This window comes from Caretta caretta, chromosome 8, assembly GCF_965140235.1.
Source record: "Caretta caretta isolate rCarCar2 chromosome 8, rCarCar1.hap1, whole genome shotgun sequence".
NCBI classification, from domain to species: Eukaryota; Metazoa; Chordata; order Testudines; family Cheloniidae; genus Caretta; species Caretta caretta.
In genome coordinates, this window is record NC_134213.1 from 78,968,780 (window position 1) to 78,987,780 (window position 19,001).

Sequence of the window (19,001 nt, forward strand, 5' to 3'; positions counted from 1 at the left end):
TCCAAGCACTTTTTATATACTGTGAGGACAAAATAATTTTAAAATGGAGAAAAAAGCTTTATGAGCCAGATTTTGCACTGATTTAAACCGGTTCAACTAAATGCATTAGGTTGCAGGGTGTAAGCCAGCCCTAAATTCATGCCTTAACAAGTCTTTAGCTTACATTATAGTCTGCTACATTAGTTGTATTTTATTTGCTTCAGATATAGGCCAAATACTGCTTGCCATGGTGATGAAGTAGGCCCACTGATTCTAATAGGATAGCTTGAATAAGGCAAGCTTGATTTGGCTTAAAATGTCCTGTGCAAATCTCCATTAAACAGCATGGAAACATCATTTTCACAGATGGATGACAACAGGTTCTTGAGAAACCATTCTTTGGAAGAGGAAAATTGTAACATTAAGAAGAAATATGAATATCTTAAAAGGTAAATGTGATATCTGACTAGTACTCACTTTTACATTTTTCTCCTCTTAATCAAATTTCATGTGTATCTCTTTTGCATAAAGACAGCTAGAAAAGATGGAAGTACAAAATGAAGAACTTACACATCAGCTGGCAAACCAAGAGGAGAGTCTTCAGCAGAGTGAATTGCAGCTTAAAGAGAAATTAGCAGAATATGATGCTTTAGCCAGACAGTTGGAGGCTGCTTTGGAAGAAGGCAGAAAAAAGGTATATATGGTGTAATATGTTTCTAAATTTGATTGCAGTTTTTCCCATTTTCAAATAAAGAAAAACCTGGAAAAGAACAATGGGCTTGAAGAGGTGTGATGGTCAGACAAATCAAGAAAGGTAGATCATTCCATACGTAGGGGGCCGTGTGGAAAAATAGGTCAATGGGAGTTTTGCCTGAATAAATACAAAGAACTTTGGATTTCTTAACCCTGTTGAAACTGATGGCAAAACTCCCATTGACTTCAATGGGGCCGGGATTTTGTCCATCTTTATACAAAGGAATTCTTTCCTTCAAACAACATGAAGAGCTTCAACCATCCAATATTTAAATGTGCAGAAGTGACAGAGTTTCTGATCAAAAGCTTCAGCTTGCCTTTTTTTTCATTTTCCTTTTGAATGTGCAGTCTACTAGGACTTTGATACTGAGTCTTTCTAATGTCAGAAGAGGGCTTTCCACACTCAAAATGTACAAGTTTTTGTGTGGTCATGAACAGAAAAGATAGATTTCAAGCAATAAAACAAATAGGTGAAGTGTTGGAACTTACATCACAAGTAACTATTGCAGTACAATCAGAAAATATATATCTGAAGTGATAATGTCCCCATTAAATTAACTATAAGTAAAGTAGAACTATAAGTAAAGTAGAACTACAGTTGTATGATTGTTCTCATATTCTAGTAATACTGACATATTCTGAATAAGTCTCAGTTCAGGACAGATTCACAGATGAGTCAGACTTTTTTTTTCCCCCCATTAATCATTCGGACAGTATTTTCCTATGAGACAACTTATTTAATTTTAAATCAGAATGTATTCCATGTGTGCTCAGAATAATTGGTCAGGAATAGAGGGAGGATTATAACCAGTAATATAGAAGAGACGATCAATTGTAGCATAAAATAGTTTAAAATAATTATTTGTTGTTTTGGGCTTCAAATGCAGGTCTATATGTAACTACATCTCTACCTCGATATAACATGGTCCTCGGGAGCCAAAAAATCTTACCGCGTTGTAGGTGAAACCACGTTATATCGAACTTGCTTTGGCTTCGAGCATTTTCGTTATTAAGTCACTTCCCACCCTGACTGACACCTCAAAACCCCCGACCCATCCAACCCCCCCGCTCCTTGTCCCCTGACTACCCCCTCCAGAGATCCCCCGCCTATAACCCCCCCTCCAGAGACCTCCACCCCCTACCCAACACCCCTGCTCCCTGTCCCCTGACTGCCCCTACCCCTATCCACACCCCCGTCCCCTGACAGGCCCCCCGGGACTCCCATGCGCTATCCAATGCCCCCCATTCCCTGTCCCTTGACCGCCCCACCCCCAGAACCTCTGAACCATCCAACCCCCTCTGCCCCTTATCCAACCCCTCAGCCCGGCACCCTTAACATGCCGTTTAGAGCAGCGTGTCGGAGCCAGATGCGCTGATCTGCCAGAGCGCACAGACCCACCCCCCAGAGCACTGCTTTACTGCGTTAGATCTGAATTTGTGTTCTATTGGGTCGCGTTATATTGGGGTAGAGGTATATATATATAGCTTTTTGTTCTTTCATTACATCACAGGAGTCTGAAGTGGTGGAAAAAAATTCATCCAAGGAGAGAGCTCTTCAGACAAAAATATTGGCTCTGGAAACTGAATTGAGAGAGAGACGAGAGGAGCAAAAGCGACTTGTCTGCAAATTAAACAATGTGAGTATCTATCTCTTTCCTGACAGTTTGAGAGTGGTAGCCATGTTAGTCTGTATCAGCAGAAAGAACGAGGAGTACTTGTGGCACCTTAGAGACTAACAAATTTATCTGAGCATAAGCTTTTGTGGGCCAAAGCCTACTTCATCAGATGCATGCAGTGGAAAATACAGTAGGAAGATATAGATATAACGTGAAAAAATGGAGGTTGCTATACCAACTCTTAACGATACTAATCAATTAAGGTGGGCTGTTATCAGCAGGAGAAAAAACTTTCGTAGTGATAATCAAGATGGCCCATTTCAAACAGTTGACAAGAAGGTGTGAGTAACAGTAGGGAGAAAATTAGCATGGGGAAATAGTTTTTAGTTAGTGTAATGACTCATCCACTCCCAGTCTTATTCAAGCCTAATTTAATGGTGTCCAGTTTGCAGATTAATTCCAGTTCTGCAGTTTCTCATTGGAGTCTGTTTTTGCAGTTTTTTTTGGTGAATAATTGCGAGTTTTAGGTCTGTAATTGAGTGTCCAGGGAGGTTGAAGAGTTCTCCGACTGGTTTTTGAATGTTATAATTCTTGACATCTGATTTGTGTCTATTTATTCTTTTGGGTAGAGACTGTCCAGTTTGGCCAATGTACATAGGAGAGGGGCATTGCTGGCACATGATGGCATATATCACATTGGTAGATGTGCAGGTGAACGAGCCTCTGATAGTGTGGTTGATGTGATTAATCCTATGATGGTGTCCCTTGAATAGATATGTGGACAGAATTGGCAATGGTCTTTGTTGCAAGGATAGGTTCCTGGGTTAGTGTTTTTGTTGTGTGGTGTGTGGTTGCTGGTGAGTATTTGCTTCAGGTTGGGGGGCTGTTTGTAAGCGAGGACTGGCCTGTCTCCCAAGATCTGTGAGAGTGAGGGACCGTCCTGCAGGATAAAATCATAGAATATTAGGGTTGGAAGGGACCTCAGGAGGTCATCTAGTCCAACCCCCTGCTCTATCCCCAGTTTTTGGCCCAGAGCCCTAAATGGCCCCCTTAAGGATTGAACTCACAACCTGAGGTTTAGCAGATCAATGCTCAAATCACTGGGCTATCCCTCCCCCCCGCCAAGGTTGTAGATCTTTGATGATGCGCTGGAGAGGTTTTAGTTGGGGGCTGAAGGTGACAGCTAGTGGCATTCTGTTACTTTCTTTGTTGGGCCTGTCCTGTAGTAGGTGACTTCTGGGTACTCTTCTGGCTCTCAATTTGTTTCTTCACTTCAGCAGGTGGGTATTGTAGTTGTAAGAACGCTTGATAGAGATCTTGTAGGTGTTTGTCTCTGTCTGAGGGGTTGGAGCAAATGCGGTTGTATCTTAGAGCGTGGCTGTGGACAATGGATTGTGTGGTGTGGTCTTTACTAACACTGATCATAAACTTCTTAGTTAATTTAATCTCTACATATGCTAAAGTATTTTAAATATATGAATATATTTCTAAATGAATTTGTACATAGTTTGGGGCAAAAAGTCAGTTCACATAATTCAGTTAAGCATAAAGCTATCAGAAAGACTGCATATTTTGTGCACAGAATTATAGATGACAGATTAGGAAAAGATCTCTAGGATAGTTAATCCATCTTCCAACATTAGTGCAGGATTGTCTACTCTGCTAAGACCCCTTAGTAACCTCCCTTAGGGCTACTCCTTATTCTAAAGGCTCACCTGGACACAAACAAATTGGTAGCAAGTCCATACCTACTTAGTGAAGTGGATAAATGTATTTGTGAGCTGGTAAAAGAATCTGATCTTACCAGGAATCTGTGCCAAAATTTTCAAACATGAGTGCTTAAAGTTAGGCACTCATAACCTTATATAGGAATCTAAATAAGTGCCCTGATTTTCAAAGGTTTCAAGCACTTGCAGATCCTAGGTGTGGCACATTGGTACTTACCCTATCAGGGCCCCATTTCAAGAAGGTATTGTGGGCTTGGCACCTTTTGAAAATCAGGCTAGCTATTTAGATGCCAAAGTATGAATTTAGGTGGAGATTTTCAAAGCAATCTTGGGGATTTCAACACATTTTCCATTATTGTTAATGGAAGGCATGTCTAAATCCTCTACTCGTTGAAAATTGCATCCCAGGTGCTTAACTTTAGGTATCCAAATAGAAAATGTTGGCCCTTGAGTTCATGGCATCAGGCTAGAGACAACAGTACACAAAGAGATACATAAGTTTTCAGAGACCCGGGGACTGATTCTGACCCTGTAGTACATCAGGTTTAACTTAACTGTAGTCGTTAGATACACTAGTGTAAAAAGTGGTGTCAAATCAGAATTGGGCCTTTGGTGTCCTTTCATTTAGGTCTACTTCAGACAGACGTTCAGAGCAAACTTTTACTACTACAAGCAGAATGGATTGTCTTGTCTTTTTTCCCCTCAGAGTTCAGTAAAGTTGGAGATTGAATTGGACTGTGTCTAATTAATCATATTTATTAAATCTTTTGCTTAGAAAGAAATTATTCTCTCTGACTGATTAATTTGTATGATTAAAAATCTCAAGTAACCTTTGGTCAGAGAAGGGGAGGTCGAAGCTCTCCTGAAAGAGATGTTTCTTATCTCTGAGAAGAATGGTGATGAAATGGTATTTTCGGCCAACGGCCACATAAACACCACAAAGGTAACAAACATTTCCCCCTTAATTTAAAAAAAAATTCATTTTTCTCTCATATCCTTCATGAGATGGATGAACATTACATAAATCTTCATAGACATTTTTTTTTGTGAAGGGCGGGGGGAAGAGATGAATTCCAGCTAAACTGAAGGTGGCATATGGTCAAAAGGAACTCTGGCTACACCTGATCACCTACATTCTGATCTGATACCTGATCATACCTGATCATCTTACATTCTGAACTGGTCTTTTTCTCCTTCTAGCATGAACTCTGGTTTAAGATTCACAGGACGTTTTTTAAACTCTCTAGAAGCTTGTGGGGGGGCGGGAGAGGAGCCCAAAACTGATGGCCATTATCACAGAATTGTTTTGATGTGTCTTTAATTATAATAAAATAAAAAACAATTTACAATGGATAGAAATGATACAATAAGAATGGAAAGGCACATCGCTGACAAAGATAAGCAGTATTGCAGGGAAAATTTAGTTTCTTATGCTACTTTGGATATTTCTGTGAAGTCTGTTAAAGATTTCCAAGTTTGAGACAGAGAACAAAGTTAGCTTTTTTTTGGCTGCTCCCTGTTCATCCTTGTGTAGTCAGGGTCAAGATGAAGGTAGTTAGGGCTCAGCAAGGGGGGACTGGGTGTGGAGGGATAGGGTTTGGCGGCGGGGTCTGAGCAGGGGGATCCAGGTGTTGGGGGAGTGGGGCTTGGTGGGGTGGAGGTCCAGGTGTAGGGGATGGGGCTCATCAAGGTGGGATTTAAGTGTAGAGGGGTCTCAGCGGGGGTGGGGTCTGGGTGCAGGGTTGGGAGTCCGGAGCCAGGGAGGAGGGGCTCGGTAGGTGAGCCGGGGAGGGGTGGGGCTTGGCAGGGAAATCTAGGTATGGGGGGTCTGGATGCATGGGAGTTGCATGGATGGGGGAGCAGCTCCCTGTACAATCACCCCTCCCCCCATGGCTGAGGAGTGATGGGGGCAGAAAGCCAGAGGGTGGAGCTTTCTATAGCTGGGGGAGGTTCCTATCTGACCTGGACATGGCTTCTCCTTGGGAGGAAGAGTAAGTCCCGTCCTCCCCCAGCCCAGCCAAGGCTAGCAGCTAAGCCCAGCTCTGGTAGGAGCCAATGGCCAGTAGGTCCCCAAATACCCCCTCCCAGCAGCGATTTACCTCTCCGCCAGCTACTCCAAGCACCCAAAACGACACACCTGGGCTGCTGGGGAGGGGTGCATGACTGTTCTTGTGGCTTCCCTATCAGAAGTCATTTTTCTGCACGGAAGCAAAGAAATCTGTTGGGTACATGAATTCTGTGCACGTGCAGTGGCGCAGAATTCCCCCCCAGGAGTAATGTTGACTCTTTGCTGGCTCTTTGAGGGCTGGATTCTTGAGAGTAAGATTTTTCTGTGGAAGCTGCTAATCCTGTCATGGCTACAGGGCAAGCTGCGCCTTTAACTTATTTTAGTTCCTCTCAAATACACCCTTTAGGTGACAGGTCTGGCTTTCTGCTCCTCGCTCCAGGTAGAGTCACTCGGTCCAACAATTCCTAAACTGGATCTCTGGGCTGCAACCCCTTTTTACCAAGCATAGTAATCACACAGGCCCAACTCGCTTTTGGTACCTGTAAGAGGTTTCCTTCAGGGAAATGTAGTAATGTAAGTTTGCAGTGACATAGAAAGTGTCTTCCAAATGAAGCATTATTTGTTTGTTCCTCAAAAGTACAAAGCACTAGAATACAGGGTAGAAACAATAAAAGACCTACACTCATGAGTCTTACTTACAAAGGCTGCCAAGAAAAGTTTAAGGTACAAATACTAATCAGCCCAGCTAACTCCATCTCTGGCAGGGAGAAGCAGCCTGCCCTGCACAGCATCTCAGTCTCTTGGTGTTGGTCTTGGTGTCAGCCTCAGTCTGCTGACACCCTTTTCTACCTGTGGCAGGGTGCTGCCACAGAAGCCCTTAATCAGCTCCTGCCACTACAGCTCCAATACATTCTCCCTGATTGGGGCTGGGTGAACCTCCCTATCTTTGCCTGATAACTGACCACACCTGCCAGCCTCATTAGCAGGATCTATAAGGCTGGAAGGAAGTGAGAGAAAAGGGGGTGGAGAGGAGATTAGATTAGATTAGATTAGATTAGATTAGATTAGATTAGATTAGATTAAGTGGGAGATCAGGCTCAGAGGGAGTAGGAGCTTCCTAGTCTGTTGCTGGCAGCACCACGAAAGCCACACTGGCCACTGCTGGGGCGTCCCCACAGCCTGCTGCTCGGGCAGTTCTGCAGTCAGCCACACCAGCTGCTGCTGGGTGGTCCAGGGGCCAGCCGCGCCAGCTGCTGCTCGGCATCCCCCAGCTGCTGGCCTTGGGGACTGCCCAACCAGTAGCTGGTGCCGCTGGACCCACAGACGGCCTGAGCAGTGGTACCAGTGAATTTTTGTTTATGGGCCGTGACCTGTCCATTACTTTTACTAAAAATATCCGTAAGCATCTTATAGAGGCATGTATGTTATTCTTACAAAACAATGCAATAGAACCCCATTTGTCCACGCCTCCATTATTTGGCTCTCCATATTAACTGAACTGGATAGCGGGGTTCGGGTTGTCAGCCCTGCCACTTCTGGAGCAGACAGTTGGAGCCTCGCCCATTCTCCTGATTTATCCAAATTTTTGATTATGCAATCTGGCCTCAGTCCCAATTAATCAGGATTCCACTATATAGCTGATCTTCAGTGGTACTCATACTGCCCAGGTCCTGGCCACTGGTACAGGGGGCTCTGCATTTTAATTTAATTGAAGCTTCTTAAACATTTTAAAAACCTTATTTACTTTACATACAACAATAGTTTGGTTACATATTATAGACTTATAGAAAGAGACCTTCTAAAAACGTTAAAATGTATTACTGGCACGCAAAACCTTAAATTAAATTGAATAAATGAAGACTCGGCACACCACTTCTGAAAGGTTGCTGACCCCTGCACTAGAATAGGGGAGTGTTTAACATTTCAAATGACTTTGTTGTTTGTTTTTTTCTTTGTTTGTTTGTTTGTGGACTCTAGTTCGTAAAGGATTTTCTATGAAGCAATGCATAATTGTTTTCCCATAGCCTTACATTTTTACTGTTTTCTGCTTTTGTTTTCTCTTGCTGTGTATCTTTTTTTCCCAATAGCATGGAGAAATGAAGGAACAAATCTCCACCTGGTACATAGTTCAAACAGCTGAGCTGGACATTGGTCAGATTAGCCAGTGAAGTCAGTATAAGTTTACCTGAGTAAGAATTGAGGGCTACATTGACTCCTCTGCCTCAGTGGCTAGAGTAAGTGGTATCTGACAGATCTCGGCCTTGGAATGGGATCATTCTGAGCCTTTCCTGATCCCCTCTACAGGAGTCAAGGATCTACAGCTGTGAAGGCATGATCCAGAGGGGCAGAAGTAGTATCAGATCTCCTGGAAATATATAGGATTTTGGCAAGCAAATTAATGCTGAATCTGTGGGGAGCCCATGGGAATAGTGTTGGAACTACACAGCCAAATATTCTGTGGGGCATGGGATGATCATAGAGCCAAGTGTGAAGGCACAGGGATGACCCTGTGCCACTTTGAGGCTGGAAGAAAGCATAAGTAGAATAATTCCAGGGGAACCTCCTGAGTGAGAAAAGATATCACTCCCCAACAGAGGGGGGTATATCCACCCATGGGAGAGGACCACAGATTTCAGCCCCCTACCTGAGTGTTAACAAGGAAGACATGAGTTTCTTTTGTGGCTGCTTCAAATAAGGATATTCAAGATGTTCTGTTAGCTGTTTTTATAACTTATTTCCAACATTGTCAGTGTTCCTCCCCTCCCCCCTTTGGCATTTCTATTTTGGGCAGGGTGTTCTTGTTCCCTTTTTTGTTTTTTCCCATGTTGAAAGGTACCTCTAAAAATCTATCCATGATACCTATGGATGTCTTCATTTTTATGAGCCTGATCCTGCTTCTGTTGAAACCAGTGGGAGTTCTGACATTGAGGTCAATGGGAACGTAGTCAGGCCTCAAAGCATGGATTTATTACAACTCACTTAGCTTTATAAAAGAATTTGAGTCACATGACCAGAGACTTTCCCATGCATTCTAAATTATTTTATCTTGCAACTCCACTTCCAAATCTCCCAACTGGGTCTGAAACCTTTTAGATAAGGACTTCAAGTCATTGCTATTATTTTTTAGCAGAATCTCTCTGATACCTTTGTATCAGGTCTGTAGTACATTTTTCAGTGGTTTTCATTCTAGAAGTATTTAGGCGCCAGTTCAAAATAAATATGAAAAGAGAATTATTTATGCCTGAGGGGAGGTTTATTCTGAACAAACACAAAACGTATCCATTGTTCACCTTCTCCAGTTACATACCCATAAAATTGGGAATATATATGGAAAGGAAAAACAAAAATCAAATTGTTCTATTCCTGTTAGAATGATGCTGGAAACGGGGCAGGGCACAAGAAGGTAATTTTTTCTTTAGCTCATTTTAACCTGATTATTTCATCTAATGTTAGAATTAAATCTAAATGTTATAATTGACTAAAAAATTTAAGAAAAATGTTATTTTAAGAAACTCACATCTGAAATCATGTTATGATAGGCATAAAAGAGAATCCAAAAATGGTAATTTGTTACATAAACAGTAATCTGCAATTTACCGTATATGGATCTAATAAACAAGTAAATGGTGTTATCATTCACCCTTTATTTTAAAGGGTAACATAGGCAACAAAAATCAGGCTGCATTAAAGATCAGTAACAGACGTTCTCATTAAAAAAATAAGCATGCGAGTTTTGAGTTCGTATTGGAATTAAGATGCCACAAATGTTTAATGATGGAAATCCAAAACGTTTGACAGTTGCTGTAAAGGATATCCCAGGACTAGTGTCCTTTTTTAAGAGTATAAAGTTATACAAACAGATCAATTTGGGCTCAGGAGACATAATGTATAGGTTCAAGCTTTTGGGATCATTTTGGAGGTCTTGTGTTTGTGTGGAGTTGGCTAAAATTTTAGGGAATGACAGACAGGGTTATAAACTTGAAGTGCTAGTCTTACTGTATTTTTATTTTGTATTTTATTTCTAACTTGCATCCCCTTTCTCTCTTTTTCTTTAGAGTGAGAAACATCAGGAAGTATGTTTGAAAGAATTAGAGTACAATCTACAAAAATCAGAAAACCAGAACCACCGCATCCACAATTATGTACAGTTCTTGAAAAACTCATATGTAACAATGTTTGGCTGATTTCTTTAAGTTAGAATACTTTAAATAGCACCTGACAAGATTCTGTCCTTATTGGGTGTCCTTAACTCTCAGTGAAGTCAATGGAAGTTGAGGACACTTTGCTGGATTGAACCCTGTGTCATTGGGGCTTCATAGCAAAACTCTCACTCCCAAGTTTTTCAGAATTGAGCCTACCCTGATGTGTATACACTGTCTGATCATGTTCTGAATGTTTACATGGCATTACTAATCTGCATTTCTTGAACAATAGTGAGGGAAAAACTGCACAGTCTCCATGAAAGATATGCGTTCCTGTTATTCACTGTACTTCCGTTGCTGTAAAAATCTCACTGGATTCAATTTGCATTCCAGCTACCATGATAGTAATAGAAATACTATTCTTAATATTTTGCAAGTGTAATCTATAATTGAAAGAAAATCCATTCAAATTATTATATGGAGGCACTAAATGTGGTGGCAATCCTCCTGATAATGGCCCCAATTCAACAAGGTATTTAAGAATATCCCTAATATTAAGCACATTAGTAATTCATTTGAAGTCAATGGGATTACTCATGTGCCTAAAACAAACCACATGCCTAAGTACCTAGCTGAACTGGGGCCAGAATGAAGGAAAATCCTGATTATGTAAATTGGTTTTCTATAGCCATAATATAAAATATTCTTACAGAATTGTGATATAGTTTTTAAAGGATAACAGTTTCAGATAACATCTAAACATCTCAATATATAAATTTTAAATGTATATTAAATATCCTATAAATGTCCTTTTTATATAAAAATATAACTGACGTTTCTTATTTTGTTTTACATACACATGTTTTAATGATAATCTTTTCTCAATATATAACAAACTACTAGCAATGAAATATTTATTGGTGCATCAGTATTTTCTTTTTTTATTTTGCAGTTAGGTATCCATATCATCAAGCTAATGGTATATGAAGTAGTATTCTGTTGGTTTACACTCTACGTGGTTTTTTTTTTTTTTAAAGAAAACTATTTAAGTATATTTGATTATTGTGTCACAAGCACAGTACTTTCTATTACAACTTTTTGGTTGCCTGCCTTAAACTAATACTAAATTTTCTTTTGATTAGGTTTAATATTTTCCTCCACCATTCAGAATTTACCTGTTTAGTGATACTGAACCATCATAACCTTTTTAAAAAATCATGAATGAAGAAACATCAAGATATGCAGAAGTAAAACCTTGAATCCAGTACCAAGTTTACTTTTAAAAGCCTAGCAGAGTCCAATTAAACCACATGAAGGTCACTGTAGTAAGTGTAGGCTTCTTATTTGACACATGGTTTAAGAATTTCCAGTAAACTGCTTTTAACCTATCCTCTGCTATCCAGGAAATTAGAAAAACCGGAACCTTTTGTCTTTACTTTAATGCAATAATTAGAGCCCTGCAAATACGCGGCTATCCGCTTCAAATCGGGAGACCATTTTTGCGGGTAGTTGAGCAGATGCAGATAGAACCTTACAGGGCTGTCTGGATCTGGAGTGGAGACAGATACGCGTTTGCACAGGGCCAAGCCAAGCTGAGCCGCGCCCGGCCAACTCCCAAACCGTTTTGGAGACACTTTGCTTCTTCTCAGCACCTGCTGGGCAGCTTATAAAACGCAGCCCGGTCCCAAGTCCCCTTCGTGGCAGGAGCAGCGACCCCTCCCTCCCTCCCCCACCCAGCAGGAGGTATTAAGCCAAGAAATACGTCCAGGAAAAGGTCATCTGATTTCCAACAGAGCCCAGAGCACTTTAAATAGGGATGGATAAATACGCTGTCTGGGCTGGGAACGTGAGGGGGGAAGAGAGAGGAAGAGGGAAAGGGAGAGAGTCAGTGCCTGGCAGGGGATGGAGAGACCATGAAGGAGAGACCAAGGAGCCGGGCTGCCTGGCTGATGGCTCAGGGAGTGGCGGGATGAAAGTCAGTGCCACGGGAGAAGCAGGAGCAGGAGAGAAGACCTGGGAGCCTATTCTCGTCCTCTCAGGCCGGGTCCACGCAGGGAGGACAGGCCCTCACATGTTGGGGGTGGGGAATCTAAGCTGGGGCCTCCTGGGCCCCGTCCTGCCCTCATGTCCCCCAGGGCAGCAGGCCCCATACCTGGCAAGTACATGTTGAGCAGCAGCAGCTGGACTCTGGCGCCTTTTGTCACATGGCAGCACCTAGGGTGACCAGCTAGCAAGTATGACAAATTAGGACAGAGTGTGTAGGGTAATAGATGTCTATATAAGAAAAAGCTCTGAATAGCAGGACTGTCTCTTTAAAATCGGACCATCTTCTTATCCTACCGGTGCCTGTCCCATGGCATCCAGCTCGGGCAACCAGGGGGTGCAATTTGCTCTGGGCCGGTGGCAACAGCCAGTGGCTGGGGCTGGGCGGCAGATCGGAATTGGGGCTGTCCAGCACCTGCTCGCCATCCAGCAGCTCAGCCCCCCCTCCACACAGCCTCTTCTCCTCAAGACCCCACCCCTGCACCACCCCTTACCCCCAGTCCCTACCCTCACGCTGCCACTTCATGCAAGACTGCCCCCCCCTCCCGCTCATCTCAGCTCCTTCCCGCCCTTGAGACGGCTTGCGGATGCGGGTAGAGGTAAAATTTGGCTAGTGGATTGTGGGTCTGATTGTGGGTTGATCCCGGCAGATGCGGTTCGGATGCGGATTCACATTTTTGTATCCGTGCAGATCTCTATCCATAGCTAAACCTTACCTCCCATAGCTGGCTACATGGATTAGTGGAATTGGTGACAGTTTCAGAGGCAGAATCTTTACCTCAATGTAGTACGCAAGTTTGTATGCTTCAAGTATCCCATGAGTATAATACACCTCAGTTGTGTCAGGCTGATTGTTGGTGATGCACTGCTCAGAAAACACTAAGCCACTGAGATAACAGGTTGAGGTTGCTGGGCTGGCAGTTAGAAAAATATATCTTTTTTTACTTGTGAACTGAGAAAAGAAATTATGGAATCACTAAGGCCCTTATCTTTAAAATTCTTATGCATGCACTTAACTTTGTGTGTTGAAGCCAATGGAATTACTTATATGTGTCAAGTTAAACTTGTGCAAGATTGAGTCTGTGGGACCATTGTTTTTGTATAAAGTTGAACATGAAAGTATTTACAGGATTGAAGCTTAAGAGACCGTAGCGATTCAGCCCTTTTACCCACATACTTGGATGCTCCTACTATAGGTAGCTGCAACTAGAAAGCACTATGAGTTTGGCTGAGACTACTAAGTTACCAGTCGATACTCTGACTGTGCTTAAGTATTATTTACTTGAAGGCCAGGATATGTTAATGCTAAGCAAAGAGAATAACATCTTTTATAAACACATCAGGAGGAAAAATACTAGAGGAGGAAAAAATAGGCCCCTTAGTAAGTGGTGGGAGGATTAGTGTCCAGTGTTGACTCAAATACCTAAGGTACTGAACTCCTTGTTTAAATCTGTATTCAACTACAAAAAATAAAGTAAGTTTTGATGGTTCAGAAATGAGGAAACCCTTGTAAAAATAACTGTTCACAAAGAACGGGGAGCCATAAGGGAACACTTGGAAAATCTGAATGTATAAAAGTCAGCCGGCATGTATGTACGTTATGCCTTGCAGGTCAGAGATTCTTAAATTGTGTTCTGTGGAGCACTGTGTGGTCTGCAGGGAGCTGGTTGATCACATGGTGCTAGATCCTTCCCCCTTATTTCCAACTGCTAAATGGTATTAAAAGACAGACAGAAATATATGTAGTTGCCTCAGAGATATTATGGGATTGTGAATTGGCAGGCTGCAGACAATCTGTGTATTTACTACACAGAAGAACAAAGTATATTCGCCTATCTTCATGTTGATAACTTGCCTGTCAAAAAATTACTAACCCCAGGCAAGTGAGTAACTTTCTGCATGGTTGAACTAATACATCTGGATAAACAGATACTCAGAAGGAGAAATTTAGTGGTGATAGTGACAGCAAGTCAGACATAGTCTGTAATGTCAAATGAGAGCAACAAAGGCCAATGCAGTTTTAGGCTGCATACATAAAGGAACAACAGCCCAGGAAATGAAAGGTCTGTATGACTCCAGTGTAGCACACCCAGAATATAATGTTCAATTCTGAGCATTTTATTTACAGGAAAATATGGACAAATGGAGAGTGTTCAGAGATGTTAGGATGCATATGGTACATTGCCAGCCATCAGAATGTTCCCCAAATCTGCCCCTTTTTGAAAATAAGACAGCACAGTTCTTGATTGTGCTCTTTTATTGCTTCCAAATGATTTAAACAATTGCTGGATCCAACTGGATAATACTGCTAGGTCACATACGTCATATGTCTGCTCAGTCATAGGTGCATGCTGCCTCCTCACTGAAAGGGAACATCCCGAGCTCTCGAGGGGATGACAACCCAAAAAGGATTTTATTTCTTTATGAAGCATTAGCTATGTGTTACCATTAACATGTCTACATCTTGTAGTTTAGAAGGTACCTTTATGGCTTGATGTCTCCTTGTTTTTCAGCATACACAGCAGCTAGTGATCTTTATTTTCACATTACAGAATTCAAATATTTTCTCTTTACTTGTAGTTCTCTTATTATGAGGCACATACATTGGCTTTTTTCTCATGCTGCTAGTGGCAAAGTTGACATTCATGTCATTTAGTCATAGCACTGAAATGATGTCATGCTTGTGTAATATATTGTACTCAACTTCATGATATGCAGCCACCACCAATGCACTGTGGAAGAAAACTTAATTTTATAAGCAGCTTTTAAGGACACTCTTGACCATGTAACAAATCAAATCATACAAATACTGAGTTTATTACCTTGGATCCAACCCATCCACAGAGTAGCTGGTTCTTTCTTAAGCAGGGGGAAACCTTCAGCGTCCAAGATGGCTTATCACTGGTTCTACAAATATGCAGCATAGAGTCCTGAGACATAACCTTCCCATTTGCATCCCAGTGAGCTGAATCCTGTCTGTACTCAGGCAAAATTCCCCTTAATTTATAGTGCTTAACTTGAGGAGTTCAGTATAACTGCTTAGATAGGTTACTGTAGATAGAAGAAATTTAGGACTTGGCTCAGTAAATTTGATCTAACTCAATTTATGAAATGAAAGCTGTATGTTTTTAAAATTCACTTTATAATCTTCGCAATTCCAGAGTCTTCCGACAGGACCATTTTGGAGTCTGAAGTCCCTCTTACAGTGACAACTGTGTTTTCCTGATCGTGATGACATTTTGTGGCTGTTCAGAATGGTTGGGTTTTTTCCCCCACCATTGAAATAGGGTGGCTAGCCCCAAGCATAATTTGTTTTCTTTCTCAACTGGGCTTATTCCTTTTATGAAGAAAGAGACTGATTTCTTTTATTTTTCTAACTAGTTAATTACTTAAAATTCGCATCAGATTACTGCAGATATTTTTAGCAACATTGTTAATACTGCCAATTTAATTATTAGTGTTTATTTTACTATATAGAAAGCAGTCTGTTACACTGCAGATTTCCTTAGCAGAGCTATGTTGAACCGATGGAGTTTGGGGTCTCTTATCCTTTAAATTATTTTATTTGCCGATTCTTCATTTCCTATATGTATATCTTAAATCTCTATCAAACAGGTCTTTTAGAATGTTGTTATATGTACCTTCTACTGTCATTTTCATCTTTAGAGGCACATGACAAAGCTGCTAACATAAGTGCCCACGTAGTTTTCAAATAAGCTTTTGATTTTTTTTTTCCCCAGACAAATCTTTACATGTTCAACTGCAGCTGTATCACTTCAAAAGAGAGAAAGCTGGTTGCATCGAACTTCTTTCTGGTGGTTGTTACAAAAGGTTACAGAAGAATTGTCAAGCAGCAATATGAGCTCATCGGTACTGTACTTGCTTACGTGGTCACGAATATCTGTCTCTTATAATACTCTTTTGTTGGAGCTTTAACAAGTGGGAACCTTCCGTTTCTGCTGCTCTGAGCTCACATAGAGTAGCAAAAGTGATCAGACATTCTTCATGTCAGTTTGAACATCCTTTTCAAAGATGAGTTCATCCAGCAGAAAGTGAAAAAGAGATTTAAGCTATGTAAGAACACAAACAGTTTGTGTTGTCTGTATAATGATGAGAAAAATAAGGCTGCAATATTGGTCAGGTCTACACTATTCTGTATTAAGAAGCTTCTCTAGTAAAAATATATTTCACTATAGTTTTTTAATTTTTAATACAAAGACATTCATTCTGCATACTATAGGATTTGACATTCTGGATGAGACATCTGACTTATAAACAGTTTGTGCCAATACAACCTAAAGGCTGATTCAGCATGGTACTTAATCTGTACATAACTTTGAGCATGTGAGTAGTCCCGCTGTCCCATCAATGTCATTGGGACTATTGTCTCACGCTTAAGTTCCCTGCTAAATCAAGGTCAAGGACACTTACACTGTTACATTATGCTCTTGATGGTACTGAAGCATCCATGTTTTTTAATCACTATATTTGTACTAGTAACTCCACATGATGCATGGGATTTTTTTTTCTTAAATTAAGTTTCACTGTAGCTTCCATCCAAGGATTGTTAATATGTGATCCATGAACCCGAGTCTCTTTAATCAACCTGATAGATTTGTTTGGGACTGGGAGGAGAAACAACCCATTAAAGGGACAGTGTCATTCAGAAGAGTTGTCTTTCCTCCGTACTCTGTACCTTTCTGTGTATATTTGTTAACACAATAAAATTTAAACTGTTTGGTTTTTTAGAATTATCTAGAACAATCTAGACACAGTAAAGTTGGGAAATGAGTTGCATTTCATATCCATGCACAGTGTCCCTTAATTAAGGTTCTGAAATTCTAACCAGGTGGAGTTTTGAGTCTGCTAGTCCAAAAGAAGCCAATAAGCTCTCAGTCACTAATCTTGCAATTATTGATCTCTGATAAAAGGGAAAGTAATGCACCAGTGTCTCATTTTTCACTGTATTTGGGAAAGTTAGGATTTGAAGTAGAAGATGCTCATAATATCATATGCTTTAGATTTATTAATGTCTGGAAGAACAGAATTTAAAGCAGAAGCATAAATTTTAAGGCTACTTGGAGCCCTACCCTCTTTAATCCTGTCTGCCAAATAGCCTATTACTAGTAGTTTAGGGTTGATAGAAGATCTTTTATCTCTGTTTCCTATCCATGGCATAAAGCTGCTTTAAATTCTGTTGTAAGATATATTCGTGGAAACTTTCCAGAGAGATAATAGAAAACTTAATAGCTTCCCTCTGTAAACCTGCCTCCTCAAGGAATTTCTTGATAGAAGACATATGAGATATGATCTCCACTGAGTTCCTTACAGCTGAGTCATCAGCCTGATGTGATATGTTACTAGCTCTCAAGCCTTCCCAATGTTCTTGCATAGTCCATTAGTATTCTTATTAGTGCCTGAAACCAAGATCTGGATCTCCAGATAAATTTTAAAAGGGACGACTAATATCCAATTCACCATAACTTCCACTAAAATCTTCACTACTGCATTTTGCAGCAGAGGGAATAAAGGAAAGTAATTAGTCCCCATATATGCACTTTTTTGCAAAGGCACCTGTTACTGAGTCTTCCCTACAAGGGAACTTGCAAATAAATGTCTCCAATCTCCTGTTTTCTGATTGTTCTGGAAGTCCCCCATAGAGCTATATATCTATGGAAAACTGTCTTCCTCCTGAAGACTTTCCTTTTCAAAAGGGCATTCCCCATCATCTTTCCTTTGCTTGGAATGTGAAGATTTGCAAGAGAAGCTGCTAGAATCTAGCATAATTTCAGAATTATTAGTAGAGCCATCTGTCTAATATTGCCCTCTACAATCTGTTCCCTGGCTAAGAAACTACCAATTTGCTGCCTTAGAACTTGTGCATGATCTCTTGTGGGACATCTAGAAGAAGGAGAACATTTCAAATGGTCTGGATTAATCTGTTGATTTTTGAGAAAAGTCCCCCAATTCCCTTTCCATGTGTCATAAATATAAAGGGAAGGGTAAAGCCCTTTAAAATCCCTCCTGGCCAGAGGAAAAATCCTCTCACTTGTAAAGGGTTAAGAAGCTAAAGGTAACCTTGCTGGCACCTGACCAAAATGACCAACGAGGAGACAAGATACTTTCAAAAGCTGGGAGGAGGGAGAAAAACAAAGGGTCTGTGTCTCTTGGTATGCTGCTTTTGCTGGGGATAGAACAGGAATGGAGTCTTAGAACTTTTAGTAAGTAATCTAGCTAGGTATGCGTTAGATTATGATTTCTTTAAATGGCTGAGAAAAGAATTGTGCTGAATAGAATGACGATTTGTGTCTGTTTTGTAACTTAAGGTTTTGCCTAGAGGGATTCTCTATGTTTTGAATCTAATTACCCTGCAAGGTATCTACCATCCTGATTTTACAGAGGTGATTTCTTTACTTCTATTTACTTCTATTTCTATTAAAAGTCTTCTTGTAAAAAACTGAATGCTTTTTCATTGTTCTCAGATCCAAGGGTTTGGGTCTGTGGTCACCTATGCAAATTGGTGAGGATTTTTACCAAACCTTTCCCAGGAAGTGGGGTGCAAGGGTTGGGAGGATTTTGGGGGGAAAGATGTGTCCAAACTACGTTTCCCAGTAAACCCAGTTAGAGTTTGGTGGTGGCAGTGGTTATTCCAAGGAAAAAGGATAAAATTAATTTGTACCTTGGGGAAGTTTTAACCTAAGCTGGTAAAAGTAAGCTTAGGAGGTTTTCATGC

The 19,001-nt window shown here is 40.9% G+C and overlaps 1 protein-coding gene across 7 annotated transcripts in view; it reads left to right on the forward strand.

Moving 5' to 3' along the window:
- ODF2L (outer dense fiber of sperm tails 2 like) overlaps positions 1-17,019 on the forward strand; it is a 52,552-nt gene extending 35,533 nt beyond the window's left edge. For 5 of the 7 annotated variants that reach the window (XM_048861400.2, XM_048861405.2, XM_048861395.2 and 2 more), the window contains 5 exons: positions 346-428; positions 511-673; positions 2,244-2,369; positions 10,139-10,225; positions 16,009-17,019. In XM_048861400.2, the coding sequence (XP_048717357.1) occupies positions 346-428; positions 511-673; positions 2,244-2,369; positions 10,139-10,225; positions 16,009-16,182 (633 nt within the window). In that variant the 3' untranslated portion in view covers positions 16,183-17,019. Of the gene's footprint in view, positions 1-345; positions 429-510; positions 674-2,243; positions 2,370-10,138; positions 10,682-16,008 lie in introns of those variants that run through there. The other 2 variants (XM_048861396.2, XM_048861398.2) reach the window with 2 other exon arrangements.
- Positions 17,020-19,001: the final 1,982 nt, after the last annotated feature.